The 27,539-nt window shown below is 40.5% G+C and overlaps 2 protein-coding genes across 2 annotated transcripts in view; both read left to right on the plus strand.

Moving 5' to 3' along the window:
• The window catches only part of LOC118413733 (tryptophan decarboxylase 2-like), a 10,900-nt gene extending 2,044 nt beyond the window's left edge, over nucleotides 1–8,856 (plus strand). The window contains exons 2-9 of the mRNA XM_035817261.1: nucleotides 2,268–2,515; nucleotides 3,956–4,105; nucleotides 4,826–5,009; nucleotides 5,706–5,862; nucleotides 6,734–6,950; nucleotides 7,625–7,793; nucleotides 8,143–8,249; nucleotides 8,426–8,856. Of these exons, the coding sequence (XP_035673154.1) occupies nucleotides 2,268–2,515; nucleotides 3,956–4,105; nucleotides 4,826–5,009; nucleotides 5,706–5,862; nucleotides 6,734–6,950; nucleotides 7,625–7,793; nucleotides 8,143–8,249; nucleotides 8,426–8,709 (1,516 nt within the window). The 3' untranslated portion in view covers nucleotides 8,710–8,856. The remainder of the gene's footprint in view (nucleotides 1–2,267; nucleotides 2,516–3,955; nucleotides 4,106–4,825; nucleotides 5,010–5,705; nucleotides 5,863–6,733; nucleotides 6,951–7,624; nucleotides 7,794–8,142; nucleotides 8,250–8,425) is intronic.
• Nucleotides 8,857–10,580: 1,724 nt separating this feature from the next.
• LOC118413499 (tryptophan decarboxylase-like) overlaps nucleotides 10,581–27,539 on the plus strand; it is a 34,121-nt gene continuing 17,162 nt past the window's right edge. The window contains exons 1-8 of the mRNA XM_035816940.1: nucleotides 10,581–10,723; nucleotides 12,562–12,817; nucleotides 13,540–13,689; nucleotides 15,595–15,784; nucleotides 16,432–16,588; nucleotides 17,662–17,878; nucleotides 18,273–18,441; nucleotides 19,579–19,685. Coding sequence (XP_035672833.1) covers nucleotides 10,721–10,723; nucleotides 12,562–12,817; nucleotides 13,540–13,689; nucleotides 15,595–15,784; nucleotides 16,432–16,588; nucleotides 17,662–17,878; nucleotides 18,273–18,441; nucleotides 19,579–19,685 — 1,249 coding nt within the window. The 5' untranslated portion in view covers nucleotides 10,581–10,720. The remainder of the gene's footprint in view (nucleotides 10,724–12,561; nucleotides 12,818–13,539; nucleotides 13,690–15,594; nucleotides 15,785–16,431; nucleotides 16,589–17,661; nucleotides 17,879–18,272; nucleotides 18,442–19,578; nucleotides 19,686–27,539) is intronic.

A 27,539-nucleotide genomic window follows, 5' to 3' on the forward strand; every position in this document is an offset into this window, starting at 1 on the left:
TCCACGTTTATCATAGCGACCTCCGTAGCAATAATTTTGTCATTATGTATAGCATAGTCATGTTGTGAGAAATAAGGTTTCTAAACTAAAATTTATAAAACCCTTTCACAATTGATAGCTTGATAGTCACTACATACTATATATTCATTATGTTAAGGACAAACAGTTTAATTAAAGTCTGAAACTATGACTTAGGAGTCGTATTTATGTGGGAAAGCCTTCTAGACCATCCTTAGCAACGGCCCTAGCAACGCTTTTCCGACAATAGCCTTGAGGGTAAGTAATTCTTCAAACGCTCATATCTTTTTATAGAAAAGTCGGAATTCGATGATTTTAAGGTTAGAATAATGTGAATATTTAGGCCATTCCAAATATTGTATCAAACAAGGCCCCATAAGTGACACAAATAATTGCCTGATTATGTAACGTCAACATCTCGTTTTTTAGTACCAAAATTGCTTAAAAAATGAACTTTTTAGGGCCATAATTTTACACCAAAGTACAATTTTGGGAAACATTTTTTTTTTTTTGTAATTCCAATGAAAAGTTTTATATGCCTACCAATTTTCATCGAAAATCATTGATGTTTAATTTTTTGCCCCTCCCCCTTTGAAAAATGAATTTTTCGCTTATGTAGTTTAAGTGTTCTACCTTAATGCTTCGCTAGCAAAAAAGTGATACCACAATTTGGGCATAAAAATCATGCTGGGTGATGGACCAAAGACCCCTCTACCACAAAATTAGGTCAAACCTTTTCTGTAAAGTGGGTGCAACGAAATCACATTTCTAGGCCTCTTTCAGGACTTGGCTCCTGTACTATATCAACAATTCCTGAAAATCGACAAAGTTTACGACATTGAGTTGGTGGAGGCATAAGAAAAACGTACTCGGTCTGAATAGCGTTAGTGCAAAATGTGGTCCTCATGATCTTTTGAATCCCAAAGTGCCATTTGGTCTAGTCGTTGATGCTTTTGTCTCTAGACATTCAGGAAAACTTTCAGAAGGAGGGCAATATACAGAGCACTGTCTTTGGGTTTCAGGCATGAATACCCAGTTGACGGGAAACGAACAAACGTTGCATACATGACAGTTCACGCCTCCATTCTTCTTCAACCAGGCGACTATATCAATGTAGTAGTTAAAGCTGTGAAAACCTTTGAAATTTTGACTTGTTTCCTTCTCAGTGCACCGACATTACGCCTAGGGCAATGCAGGTCGTTTACCCCACTATGGACTGCCAAACATTGGAGCTTGGGGGGGGGGGGGGGGGGGGGGGCTTGGCTCCCCCCGCTGGACATTTTTTGGGGGGCCCCGGGGACCCCAATTTTTGGGAAATTAAAAAAAAAATTGCCCCCTAAAAATGTCCCCGTTTTTTAAAACATTGGGGTTATAATATCATTGTGTTATCTCGATGGATTACAATGATATTTGGTATGGGTAGGTGTTGGGAAGACAAAGGTCAAGGTCAATTTTGGGCACCCTGGTATGTGACCTTGGTACTGCAGCAGAAATTCGTTTTTTGGATCTTTTGAACTGGATGTGCTATGGTCTTGATTTTTGAATGGTAGATAGTGTGTGACATAAAGAATATGTGGTGTATATTTTCCTACCCTAGCAGGTTGCGCTGGAACTGCAGGGACCTTTTTTGGCAAAATCTTCTAAGGAGGATAACTGAAGAAGAAAATGACACATTTACATGATATTTTGTATATACGTAGCTTAGACAGAGATGCACATCAGAAAGTGCAAATTATGCAAACTGACAATTTGCATACTTAATTAGGAAAATCTGTGTTTACAGTGTTTCCTTTACAGAACTCAAATACTTATATGAAGTTTGTGGCAGGTGGAACATAAGCAGACTCCAATAATGCAAATAAGCCCCTAATTTGCATAATTAATGTAAAAGTGCCATAATTCATTGATGTGGTAAATCTAAATGATTGGACAATCAACATAGAGACCAGCATATGTTATTTACAGGTGTAATTAACTAAGCATAGATTATGCAGATGTGGAAGTCATTTACATAATCGGACTATTTCATGGAGATATGAGGTCTCCGAACTCTTGTATTTTCTTGGCTTTCCGATGCCAATAGAATTTACCACAAATAAAAATAATGATATAGTGTTATTGCATAATATGCCAATGAGGTCTCCTCTGCTTAATTAATATCATATCGATATTCCTCTTATGATTTGTTTTAGACCAATGAGGAGAAAAAGAGGCTTGTTTTCAGCAATTCATCTTTTTTTTTCTTACAGACAAGGAAGGGAGAAGATGCAGGAAGCCCAAGAAGACAACCTTCATCAGACCTTAATGGATCTGAGGATGAAAACCTCTGTTTTAGAGGTTCCACAGGTGGAGCGGGAAAAGATGACCAGTAGGACCATGGAGATGGTCAACACGTATGATGACAACATCAGAAATCTGACCTGGGGACCGATGAAGACATTGGACAAGGAGAGTCCTCCAGCTATCGGCGAGATCAAGGAAGGTCCAACTGACAATGGTATTGTGATGTGAAGTTGAATTAACACTTTTCATGTCTAAATATGACTCTGGTTCACCCTTATTCGCGGGCCCCCAGGGTTACATATACCCGTGGTTCAAAAGGGTTCATAGGGATGGCAACTCGAGGGGCAATATCTTCAAAATACTGCAGTAGGGCTGGGTAACGGTACAGAAAATTCAGGTCCAGGTCCGGTTCAGGTCCAAAGGATCAGGTCCAGGTCCGGACCTGAACCTGGACCTGATGCAGTATGACTCATACCAATGGTCCATTTCACTACAAAGAGATCTATTTGGTGGAGTATTAGACTTACACTAGCGTTTTAAAATCCTTCAACGCTTACTGCACCTGTACGATTGGCTGTAAAACGTGGTAGAAATTTACTATAAACTCTATTCTACTTCACTCTTTTTATTTTCTTCCACCTGCAAGCGCCAAAACGTGTGAATGCCTGATAAAATAATCTGTTAATTTTCTAATCGGTCCAACATCCGGTCCACCTAATTTTTTCAGGTCCGGTTTTTCTGGACCGGTCCAATAAGAAAAACCGGTTTTGTACCGGTACACTGTACCGATACCCAGCCCTATACTGCAGTTTAAAACCACTTCCATTGGCCTGATATCCCTAGGTATCTTAGTAGTTAAAAAAAAATTGGATATCGGTTTCCTGATAGATTAAGGTGAACTAGTCTTATAACTTCACATGTAGTCTTATAACTCCACACGCATTGAAATCGCAGAAAACTTTTCGTCCGTGAGTAAGAGTGTATCGGTGCAAGAACTAACTTTGCTGCAGCCGATCCTTAATCAATCTAAAGATACTAGACTTATGACTTATGTCGGGTGTCAGTTAATACCAGTTAAGCCTAATATAATATCAGAAAACTAGAGTTCCGCAACCTCATACCTTTAACAAACGACCTTTGCGAGTTACGTATAATGATGTTTTACCCGAAAAAAGGAAGTTGTTCAAAGTAGCTATAGGCTACGTACTTGAGAGTCATATAATGGACTGGGCAATGAATTTATAAACGTCCCTCATTAACTATGCAAATTAGCTTTTTATGCGAACCAATTATCCTATCTACATACTACAATTAGGAATTATATATAGATATAGATAGGTAGATAGATAGATAGATAGATAGATAGATAGATATGGCGACTTTATAAGACGAGAACCAAACCATACAACGACTTTATAACATAAGAGCCAAAACTTCTGCAGTATTGTAGTAGAAAGCTGATAGGCCTATTTTCCTTTCTTGGCAAGGATAGATATATAAAATGCCCCTAGATATAGACAAGAATGTCATAGAATTCTCTGTCTCACTCTCATGGCAGGGCATTGTCACTCTCTCCCTCCCTTGATCTACTCCACTTTCTTCGTTGTAAAAAAAGGTTAACTTTACCATTGCTTTGATTGTCTCTTCCACTCAGACTCGGTGATGCAAGACTTCAATGACCACCTGGTGAATGCCGGGTTGAACTTCGGCCATCCCACCTTCCTTGCCTTCATTCCGACCGGCGGTGGAATATATCCCGCAGGCCTGGGTGCCTTCATTCCGGCGATCTTTTCTACATTCACAGGTGTACATCCACACATGACACATATAACGCAAGTCAACCTTTAACCGCGTGGTAACCTATATCCGTTGTATCTATAAACAGGGTTATTTGGGATATCAACTTGACTGCAAAATTGTAAAAATATTGCAATTTGAAACCAACGTTCGTCAAGTTGAAATTCCTATTTTATACCCTGCTTTTACATAAAACGGACAGGTATAGGTCACCACTCGTATATAGGAGAACAAAGTGTTTCACGTACGTTATGACAGAAGTTTGGTTAGGAGATACGCATCAAGTACTAGTAATTTGCATGTTAACAAATTTCTCACAATTCAATTCATCATTTCAGTTCACCTTTATCTCCGTGGTAACCTATATCCGTTTTATCTAAAAACATGGTATTAAGGGATATCAATGTAACGGACGGTAGTTTCAAACTGCCTTTAAAAGGAGAAATCATCCTGTGAAATTATTGCAATCCAACAACGCCGACAGATCATGTTGAGATCCTTAAAACCCTTATCTTTACATAAAACGGACGGATATAGGTTACCCGACGGATAATGGTGAAGTAGTGTTACACATGTTGTGACCGAACTTTGGTTAGGGAGTACGCATGCGGGTCTAGTAAATTGCTCGTCAACAAAGGTGAATGTTCATCAGTACTCAATTATTCATAACTATCTCGTCATATATAAATATTGATATAAGAAGAAGTATCGGTATATTTGAAAACAGGGTTCCACGGGAAGAACACAACAATTATTGAGATGGAGAACAAAGTGATCAAATGGGTGGCAGACTTGTTCGGGTACCCCGCAGGGCATGCTGGGAACATCTCATCATCAGCTTCTCTTTCCACTCTCACCGCGGTAGCTGTCGCACGGGACAGCAAGGAGCTGAAGGCCGCAGACTTTCACAGGTAAACTTTAACTTCGCTCAGCCTTTCTTCCTAGTACTCTTATGTCTATTCTCCTACGCAGAGACATTAAAACGGCGCCAGCAAACTGCCTCTTGTCTGTACTCTGCTATCTCAACCGTCACCATCAGTTCCTGTAGGCGTCGCCACAAACCAGCTGTCAGCCAATCAGAGAATAGTCCTTTCAGTTTTCAAAAGGGATCTCGCATATATAAGGGTAAGCACATTGATACTAATAAGCAGGGTGGTCAGGAACTGATGGTGACGGTTGAGCTGGCAGAGTACAGACAAGGGGCGGATTGCTGGCGCCGTTGGATGTCTCTGCGTAGGAGAATGCTCATGTCATGCAAAGAGCCTGACGTATATCGGCCCGCTTTCCGTCCTTCTCAATGCGGTAGAGCTAGCCAGCCGTTGTCAACCAATCAGCTCACGGTCAAGCGGCATTATGATTGGTCGATATCTTACCCTTCAACAACAGGAAGGAGATTATCTCATTGGCTGACGGCTGCCCAGCTCTAACGAAGCTAGAATGTGATTAAGAGAGCTTGGTATTCTTCAGATTGTGCTGTCTATTGCTGAGGAATGTCCTCGTAGATTATGCTTGGATTTCTATGACTGAAATGACAACAGTAACTGTTATATAACTGAAAAAAAAACCCCACACAATTAAACCTGTAGTATGTATGATTCTCTCCATAGATGTGTGATTTACTGTACCGAGTTTACCCACTTTGTGGTGCTGAAAGCACTTCAAGCTGTTGGGTTACGGGAGGCCATTCTGAGGACAGTTCCAGTAGACAAGTCGTTCAAGATGACAGCAGCGGGTCTTGAAAAGCAGGTCATGGAAGATAAGGATGTAAGACAATTTCGTAACTTTGCATGAAAGCTCATCTGTGTTGGTAAAGAATAAACGCTAACCAGCAATGAGGATAGTTGGGATAGTCAAATTTTCGACTGACGCCGTGAGCCTTGTTCGGGGAATGGACCTATCTCTGTAGCTTCCGTGACGTGACATTGGAGGTGGGTGAGAGCAGCATCGGTTCGTAGATTCCAAACAACCTGAGTAGCACTGGTCTTGTGTCCAGACAGTCAAAATCCTGGGCTTTCCCGAGAGGTGTGAAGAAGGCTGTATACCTTTAAACTCACCGCCCAGCACTAAACATGTTATCTGGTACCTACGACTAACTGCTACAGTCACGTGTTTCTGATATCACGTCCCGAAAGCTGCAGTAGACGGGTCCATTCCGTGTGTAAGTTTGTGCAAGTTCCAACCATCTTTAGCGTTGGTGAGGTAAAGTTTTATTTTGTCATAATTCCGTAGTTACTAACTAGATTTTGAATTATACACACATACCCTTTTCCTCCATTCAGGCCTTATTCAAAGATTGTTGCTTTTAGCATATTAAGTACTTTCGCAGTTATACTATAAGCTACAAGAAAACAGGACCGATGTTTCAAACTCAACTTCCTTCTATGGAGAATTCTTTGCAACACAAAACATTGTTTTACCGCAACGCTAAAAGGTGCCGACCAACCTTCATTCAATTGGGATGGCGGACAATACCGACTTCCTTCCACCTTTGACCCACATCTTACGTCACGCTTCCTCGGGTTCACGTGACTGAGTAATAGGGTAATCACAAGTCCATATAGTGATTTTGTGTTGGTTCAATGCCTTGCACACATATTACTTACGTTAAGCCTACTTTTGTCAATTTCCCACCTAGGCCGGTTTGTTGCCCTTCCTGGTTGCGGCAACTGTGGGCACCACGCTGACCGGAAGTGTGGACCCTGTGAACGACATCGCTGATGTGTGTGACCGTCACCAACTCTGGCTCCACGTTGATGCCGCGTATGGAGGGTTCTTCGCTCTCTGTGAGGAAAAGAAACAGCTGTTCGTCGGTTTGGAGCGGACCGATTCGATGGTGGCTAATCCACACAAAGGTGCGTACAGTTCTATGGAAAATGAATTAATCAATTTCACGTTCTATGTTTGAGAGTTTCTTGGTTAGCCATTGCCATTCCTACTGTTTTACTGGTACTGTTGTTTAAAAGTTTGGTTTATATAAAATGTGTGTCGCATTTACTGGGGACTCTTTCAAACTGGACGGTCGTCAACTGAGGGTTTGTGGGCAGTTGTGTACGTTTAATACTCGTACAAAATTAAGCCATCTGACACATGGTATGGGGCTGTTAGTTCCCCCGTGATGTCAGTGCTATATAAGAGAATGCCCAGCTGCAGCCTCGGTTTGGTGCATGACCCCGGGAAATCCAAAATGGCCGCCGTAAATGCCAAATGTGGTCTGATAGCAAATGCCTAAAAATTCTACGGTATTAAAGTTATTCGCTACCCTACAACGAATTTGACCATGCTACATGGAAAAATAACTTTCTGTTAGAATATATTTCAATCAGTGACACTTTTTAAAGGCGTACTGTGAACAAGATGTGCTGCTATGACATCGAAAATTTGCATGGTACGTTTTTAGGTCTTTCAAATGGGTCACTGGTTGAAGTATATACTATTAAATGTATTCATACGTGACTGGTACTCTTCAACAAAATTGACCTTCTGTCTTCATACATGTCACATAGTATTGCTTCTCTCTTTATCACAGGGATGTTCCTACCCTTTGGAGTTAGTGTTCTGTTGGTGAAAGACGGAAGGAAGCTCCAACAGTGCTGTTCCATGAAGCAGACACCCCTCTGCTTCAAGGGATGTCAGCTGTTCTCAGCAGAACATCTGGCTCCATCTGAACTTTCCTTTGAACTTTCCCGGCCCTACAGGTAAAACTATCGTTTTCTCCTAAGCTCCTAATATTGAATTGTAGTTTTCCTACCACACACAATCTTTGAATCATTTGCAATTCTCTGGCTTATCACCATTTGAAGTGACGTTGGAAAAGGTGGACTTGTATGAAGATGGCCTACCTATAATATAGCTTAATGCAATGGAGACTGCTTAGCCTTGTTTTGGTGCAATGACCCCGGGAAATCCAAAATGGCCGCCATATTTGGCAACAACACTATTACAGTGTTGGCTATTGTAGGGTGGCGGTCAAAATGGCATGCTGATCAACAAAGCTTCCGCACTGCGAAAGCATAAACCTGTATCTTCTTGACTTGTTCTTCACAGAGCTGCTCAGATGTGGCTTCCGCTGAAAATGTTTGGCGTTGGGGTTTTCCGTGAGGCGCTGAAAGAGAAACTTCTACTGGCACGGTACTTCTACGGGAAACTGAAAGGTGAAAAAGCAACTTCCGTACCATCTGTTTTTTCCTTAGTTTTAGAACCATAGCTAAGATTGTGATTATGAGTATATTAAGCAAAAGAAGGTAGAATCGTGATTCAATTTCCTATTATTTTTTTTGTTCTTACTCATCGTCAATAAAAATTAATCAAGTCGGCGTTCTCCGCACAGGAACGGGTCAGTTCGAGCTACCACTGGAGCCGGAACTGTCCGTGGTCCTGTTCCGTGCTACAGCGCCACCTGGCGTCAACATCAACAACTTCAACCAGCAGCTCTTGGACGGCCTGAATTCTGACGGGAAAATCTTCATGACGCCCGCCGTACTTTCCGATCAGTTTTACCTGCGTGTCTGTGTCCTGTGCTTCAGGACCCACATTGAGCATGTTGATCTTTGCTTCTCTTTGATCCAAGAGAAACGTCTGCATCTTTGGGAGTCACTTCGTTGTGATGCCTAATAGTAACTATCACTGAATGGTATGGCGTTTCAAAATAGGCAGGGATGGCAAAACTTTTACATTTCCGTTCATTGTAGATGTATGGTGTCTAGCAATGAGTCCTTTTATTTATGACCTTATTTTATATCTTATTCAACAATAAATGGATAATACGGAAAATACGTTACCAATTGGAAAATTTAAAATATCTTAAGTTTGCAGCAACAAAATGATTTTAAGATTTAGGAGACAATTGTGAAAGGTACAATTCATTAAAGAAGAATAGCACATCTGAAAAATCTATATAATGCTTTCATATTCTATTTGGAAATCTGGTGTTTGGTTTCAAAGGGACATAGGGAAATAATGTCTTGAACTCAACCTTAAAGGATTGGATTTGTTAAGTCTGAATTTTTTTCCTCTCTTCTTAATGTTTTAAAATCAATTTGACAGAATCTGAAGAATTTGTCGACATTGAAATACAGGGTTAAAAGGTCAATGGTGGTGGGCTTGAATAAAGTAGTTCTGAACGGGAACTATGCGTCTATAGCGTCTTTTATGAAGATGTGGTGTGAGTAAGTACGGTTGGCTTGAGGTTGTCCACTAGAATGTCCTTTTGCAGGTTTCTACTGTATATATGTATATGTATAGTAATAATATAAGGTTAGTTACCCGCTCTGGGGTGTATGTGGTGTCTTACAATGGTCCGTTCATATAATAACTGAATAAACCACCAAGTGAGCGAAGCTTAAGGATGACTTATATTTATATAGCAAGTATTACACATCAAACCGACACCTGATGGCCTGTATAACAATGAATTCTTAAATCGTACACCCCTTGAAGTATTTGGCTAGTCAGTGACTTGAATATAAGTTTGAATATTCAACTTACGGTGCAGGAAACTGTTAAAAAGAGTAAAAGTACGAAGGGTATGCCCTGGAATGTTTTGGTGACAAAAGGACCCAAAGCCGCCGCTATATGCTCCCGCTCCGGAAATGCACGAGTAAGCACGAGTCATTATTTCCCGTTGTCCTTTACGTAAAAGTCGCCATTAGCTCGCTTCGGGGATCCTCGGGTGCCTTCGGCACTAGCTCGTCAGACGTCGTCTGCTGTCGGGTCACGCTCGGAACTTTGACAATGGTAAGGCTGGAATCAGGCAGTTCTACTGGCTATTATTGTGTTTTGCCGTAGGGAAAACATATTGTTTTTGCTGGTATGCTCTTTTTCTTCTTTTTTTATTCTTCTCCTTCTTTCGCCTTGTAGCCAATCAGAGCTTAGCTTTGATATCAGCTGTTATGCTTGAATGTAAGTTCATCTGTGACGGTAGTCAGCATTATGTAACAACTCTAAGACCTTATATCCGTGCACTTTGACCCTTTGCTGACGTCACACTTCCGTTCCGGATGTGTGACTTAGGTTTTGGATCATTTCAACTTCAGAAGGATCAGGGGACTGATCGAAAGGTTATTGGTAAGCGCTTTATTTTGTGTACGGAGATATAAAGTCAAAATTGTAACATAATAAGCTGTTATATATATATAGTAAATGTGAACATGAATACCTATGGTGAGCTTAATGGTATGGTATTGTGTGCGAGAAGTGTGACAAAAACTACGGGAAAACATTCTGCATTTACGCGAAAATTTGCCTTTCTGGTTCAACAAGAAATCCCTTGGCCGTCCGCATATGGTATATTCCATTCCAAGTTCCACTCTTTCAACTTCAAGAACAGACGACTGAAGCAAATTTGTTTTAGCTTTAAGGTGTCGGGATCCTTCAAAATCAATGAGGCTTCCAAGAAAGCGCTCAAGAAGAATGCCATGGCAACACACAAATGGAAAACTTTCCAAACTTTGTGATATTGTTGCCAAATAAATTTTGTGCGCTATGCGACATGATAGTTGTCTAAATAAGGTAATGCCTTGGGCTTACATTAGCCAAAACCGGTAGAACGACTTTTAATTGTTTCATTTTCTAAAAAGCGGGTCAGTACTAACTCTATTTGCCCCAGCAGTTTGCGGGTTTTCTTATGGTGAGTACGTAATGTAAGATTTTCTTTGCTTATCCACAGTGAAGCTAGTATCTAAATTAATTTTTAAGCCGATCTGTAAGAGGGCAGACACTCCAACTGTTTGTCCCCATAGAGATCTTCAAGAAACAATACCTTCAAGATGTGACGCCCCATTACCTACTTGGAGGTACAGGTTAGATATATACTAGTATATATCAGTGTACTAGCGAAATCCCCATTCCAGGTCTGAAACACCATGGCACTAGCCCCAATTTTGACTAGGAGTGAGGAATTACTTACCCGATATGATAAACAGTGAATAGTTTTGATCTATTGTGTACCACAATAGTCTGTACCACAATAGTCTTACACGCAAACAGACAGCAACTTTGGAACTTGTGCAGAGACGCGCCTGCCGAACAATCCTCGGGCGACACTACACTGACTACACATCAGCCCTGCAACAGTGCGGACTTGAAACACTAGAGGAAAGAAGAACCAACCTCTGTCGTAGGTTTGCATCCACTATGCAGAAGTCAGAAAGAACTGCACACCTGTTACCGCAAACCCGTGGTCAGACGCATGGCCGTAATTACCTGCGGAATTCACAAACACTGACCGTACCTACCTTCCGTACTACAAGATTCCGTAACAGTCCTGTACCATCAATGCTAAGGCTACTGAACGGAAAAGAATGAAAATGTTTACGAACTGTAAATCATGTATGTTTTTTATTCATGTTAAATGAACTATCCACTTAAACAGCAATCGTTTGTTTTAAAAGTGCAATCACGTGCTAGAAATTGATTATGTATGTTCGTATGTAAGCAGAGATTTTAATGTAAAACAAGTCACAATTCAGCCTCTGGCTACCCGTACTTTGTTTTTAAGAATAAACCATTTTTGATTGATTGATTGATTGATCTCCACACACCGGGAAGGACCCCAACCCTTTTGATCAGTACGACGGACGCTCTATACAGACAGACAACATGTTAGCTGAGTTAGCTGGGTTACATACAATGCTCCTCGGACAGCTATAACTCTTCATGCATGTGTCTATATTTCTCCAATTTCTATAATATTTCCAACGACCCCTGGAGCCTGGTAGACACTAAGAATACCATATGTACCCGACATGGACTTATACGCACGTGTAAGGCCTACGTCACATTTCCTACCCGGGGCCCGGCCGGCCTGTTTGCGGAAAAGAAAAATTTAAGTTTATGCCAATAAATGTGCACAGTGCATGCCGTAGAATTATTTTCGGTCCGTTTTGTGTTTTTGTTGTCTTTTATGTCCTAACTATCGTTCCTGAAAGCTGCCCGGCCGGCCCCTTTGTGGAAATGTGACCTTAGCCTATTACATGTTCGAACATTGATACAATGTTTTGTAATTGGGGCAGTGGATTTTGAAGAGTTTGCTGCATGCACACATCCCTGCCAGGTACAGGAAATTATGTTGAGTTGAGTCTATTGTTGAGTTTATTGTGATACCCTTCAGCTCAAAGAGCTCATTTTCCAGGGCTCATTAAAAACACACACAGTATATACATTGTACAAGTAGATAGACAGATATCATACAATCAAAACAGATGCAAATACATAAATTTTGTACATAAAGTCAAGAAGTCATGAGGTCAGAGGGTTATGTACAATAAAACCATTATGATTTGTAGAAATTGTCTATCATCTTTTTTAACAATCTTGTATCGGAGACAATCTTGAAATCTCTGGGTAGCAGATTCCACAGTTTGACTGATCTGTAATTAAATGTTTTCCTAAAATTTTGTTGGGAACAGTTCAAAGCATGAAAAATTTTCCTTTTCTTCGTGTTGCCATGGCAACCGTTTGTTACAGCCAGTAAGAAAAGAAATGGAGAAGATGCAACAAACCCAAGAAGACCACCTTCATCAGACCTTACTGGATCTGAAGGAGAAAACCTCTGTTTTAGAGGTTCCACAGGTGGAGCGGGAAAAGATGACCAGTAGGACCATGGAGATGGTCAACACGTATGATGACAACATCAGAAACCTGACCTGGGGACCGGTCAAGACGGCGGACAAGGGAAGTCTTCCAGCTGTTGACGAGATCAAAGAAGAACCAACTGAACATGGTAAATTGCAAACTTTGATTGTCAAATTCAATGAATGTAAATTCGTTCATACAATAAGCAGACAACATATCGGTGTGCAGAAAGATTTCTTTTCGTGAGTATCTGACCAAAATAACCAACTAACCACGCTTCTGCTAACCTTGGTCAATTGATAGATTTACGTAACAATATGATCAAAGTTTTGCCCAAAAGCATGTTTCTTTTATCTTGTTTAAAGCATTTAACAATGAAGACAAAGAACTTAACTTATTGTAAGGTTAGCTATCAGTCTATAAGGGTGGATCTAGCGTTCGTGCATTTTCAAGTCCGTACGAGGTCCGTATGGAATTTTTAGCCTCTACGTACCAGGCCCAACAGGTTGCTGGAAAAATTGTAGAAATTGTAAAAAAAAAACATAGACGCATAACACGCCAAACGAGTTAGCTGGCCAGTTTGGCATGTTGTCTGTTTTTATTTGTCTAATTTCTACTATTTTTCCGTGTGGAGGCTGGTAAAGGCTAAAACTTCCATACGGACCACATACGGACTTGAATATGTACTCACCCACCTTAACATATTATGATACTGCAAGCAAGATCAAGAGGCCCTGCATGTAGTAGAATCATATTATCCTATATTGTTTGATTACCAAAGAGGCTGCACTCTTTTTCGCGTCAGTAAAATTCTTAACAGTTGCCACAGCTTTCGTAGGCTTCACCTTTGATTCCATTGTATCTGCACAGACTTGGTGTTGCAAGACTTCAATGCCCACTTGGTGAATGCCGGGACGAACCCAGGCCATCCGACATTCTTTGGATATGTTTCGGGCGGCGGCGGTACATATCCCGCATCCTTGGGAGCCTACATTCCGGCCACGTTGGCTACATACTCAGGTATGTCTTCTCGATCGTCTCATTGATGTATTACTCCGAGTGTGTAGTCTAAAAGGCTGCATATGGACGCGTGTTTTAGCCTTTTAGCCAGCCGAACTAATCTCAAAAGTTACATTAGTAAATGTTTGTTTGGAACTGAAGAAATTAGCAGGTAAAGTTTGGCAGCCGCGCGCTAGGTCGGAGGTACATAGTCCTGGGTTCTGAGTTGTGCGGTTGACTGGTGGCAGCTAAAAAGTGCCTGTTGCGATGCTTGGCTAACTGCATTTTGTCGTTGCCATAAAAAAGACTGTATGTCTAGAGGTTGTTGGGAAATTTTTTAAATGATGAAGGGTAAATGTGCTCAACAAAGAATGAATCATGCATGTATGAATATATTTCAAGCAGGTTCATTATGAACGCGCCCATGTAAGACACGTATTATTATATAGCCAGGCGCCGCGGACCAATCAGAAGGTCCCGTTCCACGTTGGTTATGACGCCGTAACACACAGATTCCGGCCAGACATGTGCATCGCTCATCTGATTGCTCAGAATGAATCGACACCAGCCACGGTGTCGATTTGCATCGACACCGGTACCAGTGTCGATGCAATCAAAAAAAAAATCTTGACCGGTGGAAGTTCTAAAAAATGCAGTCATCTTGGTTTCTGATGACGTTAATTTAAGGACTGACCATTGCAAATTAGGCGAGATTTCCTACTACTAGCCTTCAAAAGTTTCGTCTCCTTCGCAGACTTCGAGTGGGACTTGCTTTCATTTTAGGGGGAGGGGGGCTGGATGGTTAGTTTCAAAGTTGGTTAAGGGCTCTCTAAATGCCGGGAAATGGAGTTTGCCAAGGTGGGGCGAAAGTCCATCCACGGCAAACTACCCCCTCCGTGCAAGAATGGACTCTTCCACTACACCCCATGTAAAATTGCAAAGTAGACTAGTCTAAAAATGCACCCACTGAAAGACTCTACATAATCACTATGCAGTCCAAAGATGAATGAAAAAAAACTCCGTGTAAGAATGGACGTTTCCATTTAACACCAGGCTCGCTGATTGGCTGCCAAATCCTCCTCATGATATCGACTTAGGCTAAGCGATTGGTTACCTTTTTAATCAAATTATATTGACATACAGTTCTGCAAAGCCTCCAAATGGGGTCAACGACAAAAAATTAAAAAAAAAATCATTTTGAAGTGGTTCATGCCAAAAATGCAGTCATTTGAGTCAAATGGGTCATTTGAATGAATATCTAGTGCACCCCTGTACCGGAATTTAGGTCATTTGGCTGTAAAACCAATTTACAGAAGCCAAAAGTGTCCTTTTTTTGTAAAAAAAGATGGCTAAAAGTCGCAAAATTAAGCATTTTGTTGTATTGTATGCCAAAAATGATATTGAATCCATGTGCGCATATGTAGAGGTCACTCCTGGGCCAGATTTCAGCTCAATTGGTTGTAAAACCAGGGTACAGGAGCCAAAAATGTCATTTTTTTGTAAAACAAAATATGGCCAAAAATGGCAAAATTAAGCATGTTGTTGTATTGTATGCCAAAAGTGATATGGAATCCATGTGCGCATATGATCAAGGCGCCTCTGTGCCAAATTTCAGGTCATTCAGTTGTAAAACCAGGGGTCCAACATATACAGTTTTGGTCTAAAAATGACCAAAAAACCTCAATAAAATCATTTTAGGGGCAGATATGAAGAAAATGAAAAAAAAAAACATTTGGGGGTATTGGCCCACTCTACCCTTGTGCCAAATTTCCAGTCATTCGGTCCAGTAATGACGGGGATACCGTGTTTTGAAGATTTGACAGGAGAAAGAAAGAAGATCTAGAAGAAGAAACATTACGAATACAATATACTTCACCATACCTATGGTATGGCTAAAATATAACAACAATGTATGTTTCAAACCAGGGGTCCATGGCCATGGGAAGATCACAGCAATTGTTGAAATGGAGAACAAGCTGATCAAATGGGTGGCAGACCTGTTCGGGTACCCCGCAGGGCACGCTGGGAACATCTCATCAGGAGCTTCTCTCGCCACTCTCACAGCGTTAGCTGTCGCACGGGACAGCAGGGAGCTGAAAGCCGCAGACTTCCACAGGTAACATTTGTGTTTAACTTACCCACTCAAGCAAGAATCTCCGCTTGCAACTGTCAAACAAAGACCCTGTCGTAACGGACTGCGATCCGTCCTTCCTGCTGCGTTACGTATACACAGCTGGACAGTCGTCTACCAATCAACATATGGTCAAGAGCTAGAGGCAACGTGATTGGCCGATAACTTTTTCTCAAATACTGCGTGGGACTATCTGATTGGCTGACGCTGGTGGATTGTAGGCAGGTACGACAGGGCTTTTGTTTGACATTTCAAAGCAGCTGGGTTCTCATGGGAACATGCTATTCTTCTGATTATCATATAGCCCTGCAGGTGACGTCGACCGACCAGAAGGCTTCATCTCATGTTGGTTACGACGCCGTAAACATAGAATAGCAGGAAATGTTTTTTTTTTTCGTTAGACCAGACACCAGAACCAATCAGAAGGAGCAATACACAGGAAATTGACCAGTCAGAATAAGGGATATCCAAACGCGTCGGTCGTGGTGGTGAGATTTTCATCTATTCCAAAGGAACGACATGGTAGAAAGTTTGCTGTGTTTCTTTTTACTTCAATGATAAGGGTTAAGGATAAACCACAACAACTGTAGATAAATAATGAAACTTGTAACGTCTATAATTTCTCTATATAGATGCGTGATCTATTGTAGCGAGCTCACCCATTATGCTCTAGAGAAGGGACTTCGAGCCGTTGGAATGAGGGAAGCCATTCTGAAGACACTTCCAATGGACCAGTCTTTTAAAATGACAGCAGCGGCTCTTGAAAAGAAGATCAAGGAAGATAAGGAAGTAAGACTAGTCCAATTATACTTTAGTATCTTTTAAGATTCAACTTTTTTAAGATTCAAGCATCGTTCAAAGATTGCACGTTTTGAGACAAATACTTTCGACTCTTAACCCTATCTGGACCGTTTTGGGGGGGATTCCTGGGGCAAGAAGGGGTCTTTTGACCCCCCTTCGTAATTTCAAAACGGCTTGGGTTACGATCCCCAAATTTGAAGGGAATGATGTCCTGATAAAGTTTTATATTTTCTGTAATTTTGGTATCGTTATGACGTAATATGACGTAATTATGACGTCATAATGTCATATTTTGGGCCAAAACCGTCTAAATATGGAATTTCCGCTATACTTTTATTAGGTATTAGACAAAACATTGACTATTCCAGGTTACTTAGTACCTTAAACTGAAATTAGTAAATTTGGCAAAATATCCTGCCAGAAACCCATTGCCATGGTAACACGAAAAATCTAATATTTTTCGCAGAATTATTGCCAACAATATTCTCGGAAAAGTCACTAAGTTTCGTAGTCCTAGCACACGTCGTTCGGCAGTTATTCGACGCCAAAGTTGGCACAGGCACTTTTAGCGCCTCCAACCCACCCACTCCGCCCACAGCCCCCCACCCCCCCTTTAGATAGAGTTAAGTTTAAAGCGACACAAAGCACAATTACTTCAACTTAACCTCAACCTAGGCTTTTATGTTTAGGTACATTCCATTGCCATTTTCACGGGGACGTTAAAAGGTTCCCGCCAACCATCATTGAATTGGGAAGGGGGACGATATCGACTTCCAGCCACATTTGACCCATTGCTGACGTCATAATTCTGTGAGGTCACGTATTCTTAGCAGGCGTGTCATAAGTTACGAGTACATGTATACTGATGAAGGCCAGAGGTCTGGCCCATTATATACAAAGTTTATCTATCATTCAATCATTTGCGTCTTGTGACTGTCCTGAAGTGATGCAGAAACAAGAAAATTATGCTATCTCTACATTATCTACCATGATTCAGAGTGATTTTCCGATGGTTCAGCGTTTTGTGATGTCTTGAGACATGTTGTCAATTCCCTACCCAGGCCGGTTTGTTGCCCTTCCTGGTTGCGACAACTTTGGGCACCACGCTGACCGGAAGTGTGGACCCTGTGAACGACATCGCTGATGTGTGTGACCGTCACCAACTCTGGCTCCACGTTGATGCCGCGTATGGAGGGTTCTTCGCTCTGTGTGACGAAATGAAACAGCTGTTTGTTGGTGTGGAGCGGAGCGATTCAATCGTGGTTAATCCACACAAAGGTGCGTATGTATGTATGTAAATGTTTGGTTTATACATAATGTGAGTCGTATTCTTTTCTAGGGACCTAGTCTCACACTCGTCGTACAATAGTCGTATAGTGGTCGTACAATTACAAAGTGAGGCCATTTTCGGCAGTCTGTCATATAACATGCACACTTTATTAGCTGTCTGGCGCAGGTTATGGAGGCTGTTGGAGAACATTTGATTCTGTCACTCTTGCCACAGCATGGCTGAATGGCTGAAATTGTACGTGTACATCGGAGTTAATTACGTGGCTGCCTACGACGGACGTTAGCAAGCAGTGTCATGATGCGAAATGCTATTTTCATACACGATATATATTTTCCTCCTTATTTATCTAAAAATTTATTTATTTAATCCTCCTCATTTTAGGGTTGTTTGTATCATATGGTGTAAGTGTTCTGGTGGTGAGAGATGGAGAGAAGCTCCGGCAGTGTTGTTCTATGGAGCAGACTCCCAGCTGCTTCAAGGGATGTCAAGTGTTCACAGCTGAACATCTGAATCCATCCGAACTTTCTTTTGAACTCACCAGGCCATTCAGGTAACTGTATCTTTCTGCATCTGTATCTATATAGCCGGTATAACCACCCTTCGGCGTAACACACCAGCTTCGCAGCCACGCGGTGCAGCAGCAGCTGGTTATGTTACACTGAACGACCTGTCAAACCTAGCTTTTGCACATCTATCTGCAAGCGTTCTTTAAACTATCCAGAGAAAATGCCCCTACTGTGCTTGGTGATAACAAATTCCACTCTACGATAGTTTGTTAACGATTGTTGACTCTTTTGCTCCTTCATAGCCATGCATATTTTCTTCACCAAAAAACAGCCGTTCATTCAACAAGTCTTTAAATCATCTGCATTGGAAATTACGTTGGAAACGGATAAAACTTAAGTTTATCTCTACTAAAGTGTAGAACAAAATAGGTTACAATATATTATTCGTTCCCTTTTGTTGTGTAGAGATCACCTTTAAAGCATACTTAGGCTACACAGTTCTATCCCTGCAGCAGGGAGTTAGGCAATTGTTAGTTGTGTGTGCATATTATTATGTACCATACTCCTTCTTATAAATGCTAGAGAGGAGGAGTAATAAGCACTATACGGGCTTTGCCGTACTCGGCTAGTATTTGAACTCGGGACCTCCAGAATGCAGGGCAATGGCCACTTATCCACGCAGGTGGTCAAGTTTGATTCCATACTTATAGAAGCCCTTTTCATTGAAAATATATTTTAAAGATTCATATTGATGAGACAGTGCAGAGTACATCCGTTCAAATTTGTTTTTTTTTCTTTAAACAAGGTTTTGGTTCATTTTGTAGGCCTGTGCAGACCCCTACTTTGAAGTGGTCTGTCTCTAAATTGACGTCATCAGAAACCAAGATGGCGGCATTTTGTTAGTACTGCCGCCCGAGTCATAATTTTCTTTTATTAAATCAGACATTTGAGATAGCACGCAACTGTATGGGGTAAGTATGAGCTGGATTGTTCACGGAGACTATGACACCCTGAACTTGCATATTTTTACACAATAGCCCGTATACAGTCTGCCATTGGTGTTCCTTGTCCTGTAGAGTAAGTACTCTACCTCCTAGGCTACTGCACCAGTCAAACTAAACTGTATTGCTCTTCCTCCTTGCGAAGTATCGACTGTTATGTTCTTTACCTGTTCTCAACAGAGGTGCGCAGATGTGGCTTCCACTGAAAATGTTTGGTGTTGGGGTTTTCCGTGAGGCACTGAAAGAGAAACTTCTACTGGCACGGTATTTCTACGGGAAACTAAAAGGTAATATGAAACTTCCGTCAATGCATTATCATTATTTATAGCATGGATTTCTAGGGCGTTTTCTGGAAAGAATTTTGATTGCTCAGCGATTATGTGTTTTAGGTGTTTTTAGATTATATGAATCATACTAGCTATAGTAAGTTAGTTTTCTATTATATTGCTCTTATTCTTCGTCAATAAATCACGCACTTGTTCTCCGCACAGAAACTGGTCAGTTCGAGCTACCACTGGAGCCGGAGCTGTCCGTGGTCCTGTTCCGTGCTACAGCGCCACCTGGCGTCAACATCAACAACTTCAACCAACAGCTCCTGGACGGACTGAATTCTGACGGGAAAATCTTCATGACGCCCGCCGTACTTTCCGATCAGTTTTACCTGCGTGTCTGTGTCCTGTGCTTCAGGACCCACATTGAGCATATTGATCTTTGCTTCTCTTTGATCCAAGAGAAACGTCTGTATCTTTTGGAGTCACTTCGTTGTGATGCTTAAACTTTCATTGTATGGTTATCGATATGGCGTTTTGAAAAGGGGGTAGATGACGAAAATGTCCACTTTCTGAGTTGTAGCCAGATAGAGTCTGAAAAAGACCCTTTCATTTGTAGTTTTAGTTTAGAAATTATAGAGATTTGATATTTCCAAAGTTATAATCTTTAGTCCTAAGTGATGATGTATTGTGTAGCAAACAAATGTAGGAATTTGATCAACTATTATATATCACATTAGGTGGCTAGAGTGAATAGCTAGGTTAACCAGGTGACGGTTTTTTTCTAACATTTTAACTTTTGGAAAGGCCCCCCCCCCCCCCCCCCGCGCTAACACTTGTCTGTCAAGTGTCAACCGAGGATATGGAGGATATTCTAACTAGTGGCAAGGAATGAAGCAACGAGGAATAAAAAAAGACGTTGTATCCAAGCCGTGTGTATATCTTTTTTTGTAATCGAAGAGTCTACTCTACAAGATTATCAAATAAACAAATAAAAACAAATGGATACGCACGTTTCAGTTCCCCTCGGCCTCGGAGAAAAATGAATGGAGGTGCAGTGAGCGAGGAAAGTTAGAATGCTTGAAGATGTTGTTTTCCCAGCGCCCAGAGGCGAGGAAACGGAAGAGTTGTTTAACAATGACAATGAAGTTTATTGCATATTCATGTTCCATTGGGGCTAAATGAAGTAAGTTACTTACAGAGAGAATGATAAGCTATGCTATGTTTTACTTATATCTACGTTTTACATGCTTCTTGACATTCCCCATCCCTTCTTTAGACTGCATGACTTCTACAGCGCACTACCTGGACTATCAGCAGCATTTCTCTTTCTTTTCTAAACGTGGGTAGCTACTTTGGCAATTGTAGAGGCGTGACTTTACAGCTGTTCGTCATATGTGAATGTCTTTGGTTTGGGGGGCTCAGTCCGATTCGATTTTTATCTAGATGTTCGTACAGTTACTACCCCTTTCTTCCTGCAGCATACACAAGTGGTTGAGTATCGAAAAAAGCTATTTCTTGCATTCTGTTCCGGTTTAGGTGAAAACAAGATGTACAGATTACTGTAACCCAAGGTTTAAGGCAAGCACATCTAAATGCTGCTCCGACACGTCAAAATAGCAATTAAAATTCTTTAAAAAAACTGTACTTTTGCGCAAGACAGGTAGGTGGTGCTTCTCATATTAAAAAAAATGTGAGCGACGTTTATTGAGGCGTTGCTTGGTAACGGAGTGACTTGAGACGGAAATGGTTTAAGAGGTTATTGGGGGACAAGTATTCTTTTGTTTGCCAAGTCATCTTAATAGCTTACGGCTACTGATGTCACGGTCACACAGGTCTTGCGGTCGTCGTAGGGTTGCTAACTTCGAATTCGGGCGTTTTATGGGACAGCCATGCATGCTTCCTTTAGAGTATAGCTGCCTTTCTACACAAAAGGCTGTCTTGGATCCATGTCGGTGATTGGTTCTTTCACAGTCTGGAAAATACTACCGCATCAAAATCGTGCGACGATCGCACGACCTCTGTGACCGCGCCCCAATTTGTCATTCTGACTGTCCTTGGCTGTGACTATAGCAAATTATTGTCTGCAATAAAACTCTGCATTTCTACAGAATACACAATTGCGATCGTTTCTGCCATGTTGACCAGAATGGTACTAATTTGATTGACTCAAGTAGATCATTTTTTTTCTTCGACACGTACGACAACAGAGCCATGTCTGAAGAATTATCATGTCTCATTGCACAATTATCACTGTAGCAGTTATGGCGTCCATATATGTCCTTAAATCCTGTGGATACAAAAGATAGCAATCCTACCCTCGCACATATAAACGTCACAAAGCATCATTATTAGATGGGTAATTCCATCTTTTCCGCGTGCATGCATACGTAAGTGTTTGACCAGACAGTTTTAGTAAAGAACACAGGTATGTATTGCCGACTTATGCAACATTATGCTAAATAGGTGAAGATCTTTACCCCCCTCTGGCGAGTGGGAGTGGGGTGAAGTATGTGCCCTAAGGTGGGTTGACATTTTTGTCTAGACATTGCTCGGTACGCGTACTAGACAGTCTTTCCTACACTGCGGCATTGTCACATTGATCCTGACCATGTTAGCCACAAAATGGTCCCGTGTGGTCGCCGTTGCTGCTGCGGCCGGTGCGGCTGGGATAGGGGGCGTGAGTTACCGAGTAAGGAAGGTGTCAGCCGTTACGTCGTGGAAGGATGATGCCCAAACGCAAGCCTTCAAGCCGGCCTACAACAAGGCCCCGAACAACTACCAAGAGGAACTGTTCAAGCTGAGTTATGAATATCCCTCCACTTTGCCCGGGGAGGACCGCAAGAAACTCCCCTGGATGAAGGTAGACTTCAAGACGGAGCCTGAGAAGTACCTGTGGACCGTTCTCCACTACTGCTTTGAGGGAAACACCGAGTGCGATTTTCGTGTGGATAAAAACAAGGTGCGTCCGTGGTACAACGCCCCGTGGATGGCCTACCGACAATCGGGGCGGGAACCTATCCATGGCTTAACTATGGAGAGGCCTGCCAACGCTGGGTACATCGCCGACACTCAGAAACGATGGGTAAGGCATTCATTCACATATGTTTTGACTACAATCCTTTTTTTTTTTTTCAATCATTCTTTATTACTTTTTGCAAAACAAACAACAAAAAGAAAGCATGGCAGCTACAGATACGTTAAACAAAGCACATGTAAAACCACAAAATAAAAGCAAGAACCAGTAACAACAGTTAACGTTAGTCCTAAACCCCTTTGCCCATATTCATTCAACAATATCACTATACATTTGTTTAAGATATGGTGCTGACAGAAAATAAGTTATTTAAGTTTCCCCACTTCCCCCTGTGTTTAAGCAGTTTGCCTTGCCGAATTGCTATGTTTTTTTCTAATTTATAAAAGTATGAAACAAAGGATATGAAAGCAGACAGATTCAAAGAATGCTTACGATTTTTAAAAACAAATATTTTGCCTAAAAGGAGGATAAGATTCGACAGAACCGGGCAACGATCACTAGAAATACCGAACATTATACTGAGAGCATTAATATGCAAATGAGTACCATTTATATTGAAAAACCATTCGTCCACCTGACGCCAAAAATTTGAAGTTACACAACAGTCCCAAAAAAGGTGGACGACTGTTTCTTCTTCCTCGTTACAGAGGTTACATAATGGGGAGTCTATCAAACCCCATAAATATAATATTTTATTGCAAGGTAAAAATTTGAATAATAGTTTATATTGAAATATTCGAGTATATGAATCAATCGAAAGTTTATAAGGTAAACTATATATATTTTGCCATGGTAGTGGGGTGTCAAAATATTCTTCCCATGAAAGTTTAATTCTTTCAGATGAGCCCCATAGACTGGCTTCGTTCATGAAGAATTGATACAGACACTTATTAATATTACAATTACGAAGCCAGCCTATGTTTCTACATACAGGAAGACAGACACCCAAACATGGAGAATTCAATTTCAGCTTAGCCTTCCAAAAAGGGGGAATAGCAGACATAAGTTGATTATATTTGAATTCAGGACACACTACTCCAAATTTTGTAACAAAATCAACATATGATAAGAAGCTGTTTTCTGCGTCTAACATGTCGTTTACAAATATGACCCCCCTACTAAGAAATACCTGTGAAAAGAAAGGCTTACCACTGGTAGTTATATTTGAATTTAGATGCAGAAGCTGCTGCTTCACCTCAACCGCCTCCTCAGGTGGCCTAAGTTGGTACTTCAACCATGCTTGTATAACATGGGTAAAGAATGTACTTAAAGGGGATATTTTACCTAAAAGAGATTCAAAATCCTTTTTGTTAAGTTGCGCAAAGGGAAACAAGTCAGTACGAAAGATGGAATTTGATAAAAGAATTAGCTTTGAGCAAAACCATTCCTTATTTAGATATAGTTTGGGTAGCCAAGAAGCTTTTAAGGTAAAATCTACGGCCCGCAAGTTTCTTAATTTCAAGCCTCCCTGATCAAGAACGGCGTACAAAGTTTTTCTTTTAACCCTCTCAGGTCCATCTCCCCATAGAAATTTAAATATTTTTTTCTCATATCGATCAAAGAAGTCAGAGGGAGGTGTCGGGAGAGAAGTTAATAGAAAAATAAATTGTGGGACGATTAAAGTATTAACCAAGATAATTTTTCCCATAAGGGTTAAGGATTTAGATTTCCATAACATTAGAATCTTGTCTATTTTTTCGAATTTTCTATCAAAATTACTATGAACAATGTCGGACATATGTCTCGGAATATGAATTCCAAGAATGTCAACGGGGCCATCTGTCCAAAGTATTGGGAAAGAACAAGGTAAGTAGAAGTTTGTACCGCTTAGAGATCCAATCCGTAATATTCTACATTTATCAAAATTTGAGCGTAAACCAGATAGAAGGTTAAAAATCTCCAAATCCTTAACCAACGCGTATAGAGAGCCAAGTTCGGGAGCAAGGGGAAAATTAGAGTCGTCCGCGTACTGGGAGACTTTAGATGTAATTCCAAAAGTGTCTAAACCTTTGATTTCTATATTATTTCTAATTTTACTAGCAAGCAATTCAACTCCTAATATAAAAAGATACGGAGATAAAGGACAACCTTGTCGGACCCCACGGGACAGGTTAAAGGGCTTGGAAATATAACCATAATTAATAATTTTACTAGAGATGTCACTATAAAGAATTTTAATCCATGTTATAAAAGAGTCTCCAAAACCAAAATATCTAAGTGCTTTAACAATAAATTCTACTCTGATGGTGTCGAAGGCTTTTTCGAAGTCTGCCAGGCGAAGTCTGCCAGGAAAATTTTTTCTCATAATATTCCATAATCTCATAATATTCCATAATTTCTAAAATTCTCCGTATGTTATCGCTAATACATCGCCCCTGCAGGAAACCAGTTTGATCATAAGATATTAAATTTGAGATAACATTTTTTATGCGAAGGGCGAGGCATTTGGATAACACACGTGTATCACAGTTAAGGAGGGTAATAGGGCGCCAATTCTTTATATATGAAGGGTCTTTGTCCTGTCCCGATGGGTCTTGTTTAAGTAACAAAGAGATCAAACCTTCTTTTTGAGTACCAGTTAACTGTTTTTCACTGAAAGAAAAATTAAAACACTCAAGCATAGGCTGCTTTAAACAATTAAAGAAAACTTTATAAAATTCTACTGAAAGGCCGTCAAGACCAGGAGCTTTCCCCGAGGGGAAAGAGTTAATTGCATCCTTCAGTTCCCCCTCAGTAATCAGACCCTCACACCCCCCACGCTGCTCAGGAGACAAAGACACACGATTAGATGTCGGGAAAAAGGGTTCAAAAACATCGTCGTCCACCGACATGGGCGGCTCCTCAAATGAATAAAGATTTTGATAGAAATTAGCTTGCTCCTCAAGAACATGCAGCGGATTAGTTTTAACCTGACCATCTGTCGTTACAAATCTAAACATATTCTTCCTGGCCTTATCCCTAGTAACTAAATTCATAAAAAATTTTGTGCATTTCTCCCCTTGCTCCATCCACTTGGCTCTCCTACTGGCAATCATATTATTAGATTTTATTTGATACAAAATTTCTAAATCATGTTTCTTTTCTTGTAACTTATCAAAAGTTGTTGAATTTGGAACAGAGTCTAACTCTACTTGCAGTCTACAGATTTCATTAACTAGAGAATTTTCCGCTTTTTTACGTTGTTTATATTTCCAAGAAGAGTATTTAATGATGTGTCCACGAACACAACATTTAAAAGAGTCCCAGACAATATGAGGATTTGCAGAACCCTTATTACAAAGGAAAAAATATTTTATGAAGTCTGAGGTTTCTCTAACAAATACTGGATCACTTAACAAATCTTGGTTAAGTCGCCAGAAACCTTGACCCCTGGGTATTGGTGAGGTGATAAGTGAAATTCCAATAAGGGAATGATCAGATCTAAAACTATCTTCTATCTTAACGTATTGTACGGAAGACACTAGAGAGAAAGATATTAAAAAGTAATCAATGCGGCTGGCCTGAAAACGACGTCTCCAAGTGTATCTCCTTTCGTTAGCATTCTTATGTCTATAAATGTCTATTAAATCGAGATTTGCGCAAAAAGAGTTAATTGCCTGAAGACATTTAGGATGGTAGCTAGAAAATCGATGCCCGGTTCTGTCCATGTCTGAATTTAAAACAGTATTAAAGTCTCCTACAGCAATAAAGGATGATCCAGGATCTGTGCAACTTTGTAAAGTAGTTTCCAAATTTGTAAAGATAGAAGGGTCGTCCGAATTAGGGCCATAAATATTGATTATGCAGAAACGTGTAGACTCTAACGAAACATCCAACAAAATCCACCGACCGGAGTTGTCACTCAAGGTCTGATGGACAGTATAGGAAATATTTGCCTTAAATAAGATCATTACACCTCTGCTGTTGCTTAAACCATGATTGAAGAAAATGTCTCCCCCCCATTCGGACCGCCATTCTTTTTCCACTGCTTGTGTGGAGTGGGTCTCTTGTAAACAATACATTTTGTAAGATTTGTCTTTTAACCAAGTAAAAACTTCATTTCGCTTCCTGCGGTCTCCCAGTCCATTGCAATTGTAACTACAGATTTCTACCTTAGGCTGTGTCATGAAATAGGTACATGAATAGTATATGTTTTATAAAGATCAAAAAAGGAGTGGAGTCCGCAGGAAGCAAGAATTAAAGTTTGACAACAATGCGAAATATTTATATTGTATCTACTGGGCAATGAGGGTTTTTCATAGTTAACAGTACTGTAAAGAACACATTTGCATTTGAGAAAACAGGAACATAGAAAAACATGCCATGCACATAACCAAACATGCTCTAAAAAAGCACGCATATTTCTACTACAAAGCAACTCAAACAATGGTCGACTAATCCTTAATCATTTTCCTCAAATACAGGATTCCAACAAAATAATGATTGACATTGACATTGACTGTAGTTTCACAAACATCAAAATTTACTTTACTGTACCAGTGTTTATTTGTTGGTATGCAGAAAAAAAAGACGATACTATCTCAGCAAAAAGATCCAACAAAAAGAAAAATAAGCTGGCATTTCCTCTCAACATAAGATAAGAATAATAAAAATAAAACATGTCTAAGGAGTTGCCATTAATACCAAATCTGTTTTTGCCATACTACGAATGAGAAATACACAACTGACTTTTAATTCAGAGGAAAAAGCAACTACCTGGTACTTTTGAAACTACATTGTATATTATATACATACATTTTTTAAACTTTAGCATATCAATGACTTTAGTCTTACACTATTTAAACATTTCCGCATACAAAACAATCCAATAACAGCAACAAGAGAGAAAAGAAAAT

The sequence above is a fragment of the Branchiostoma floridae genome, chromosome 4, assembly GCF_000003815.2.
Source record: "Branchiostoma floridae strain S238N-H82 chromosome 4, Bfl_VNyyK, whole genome shotgun sequence".
Classification (NCBI taxonomy): Eukaryota; Metazoa; Chordata; class Leptocardii; order Amphioxiformes; family Branchiostomatidae; genus Branchiostoma; species Branchiostoma floridae.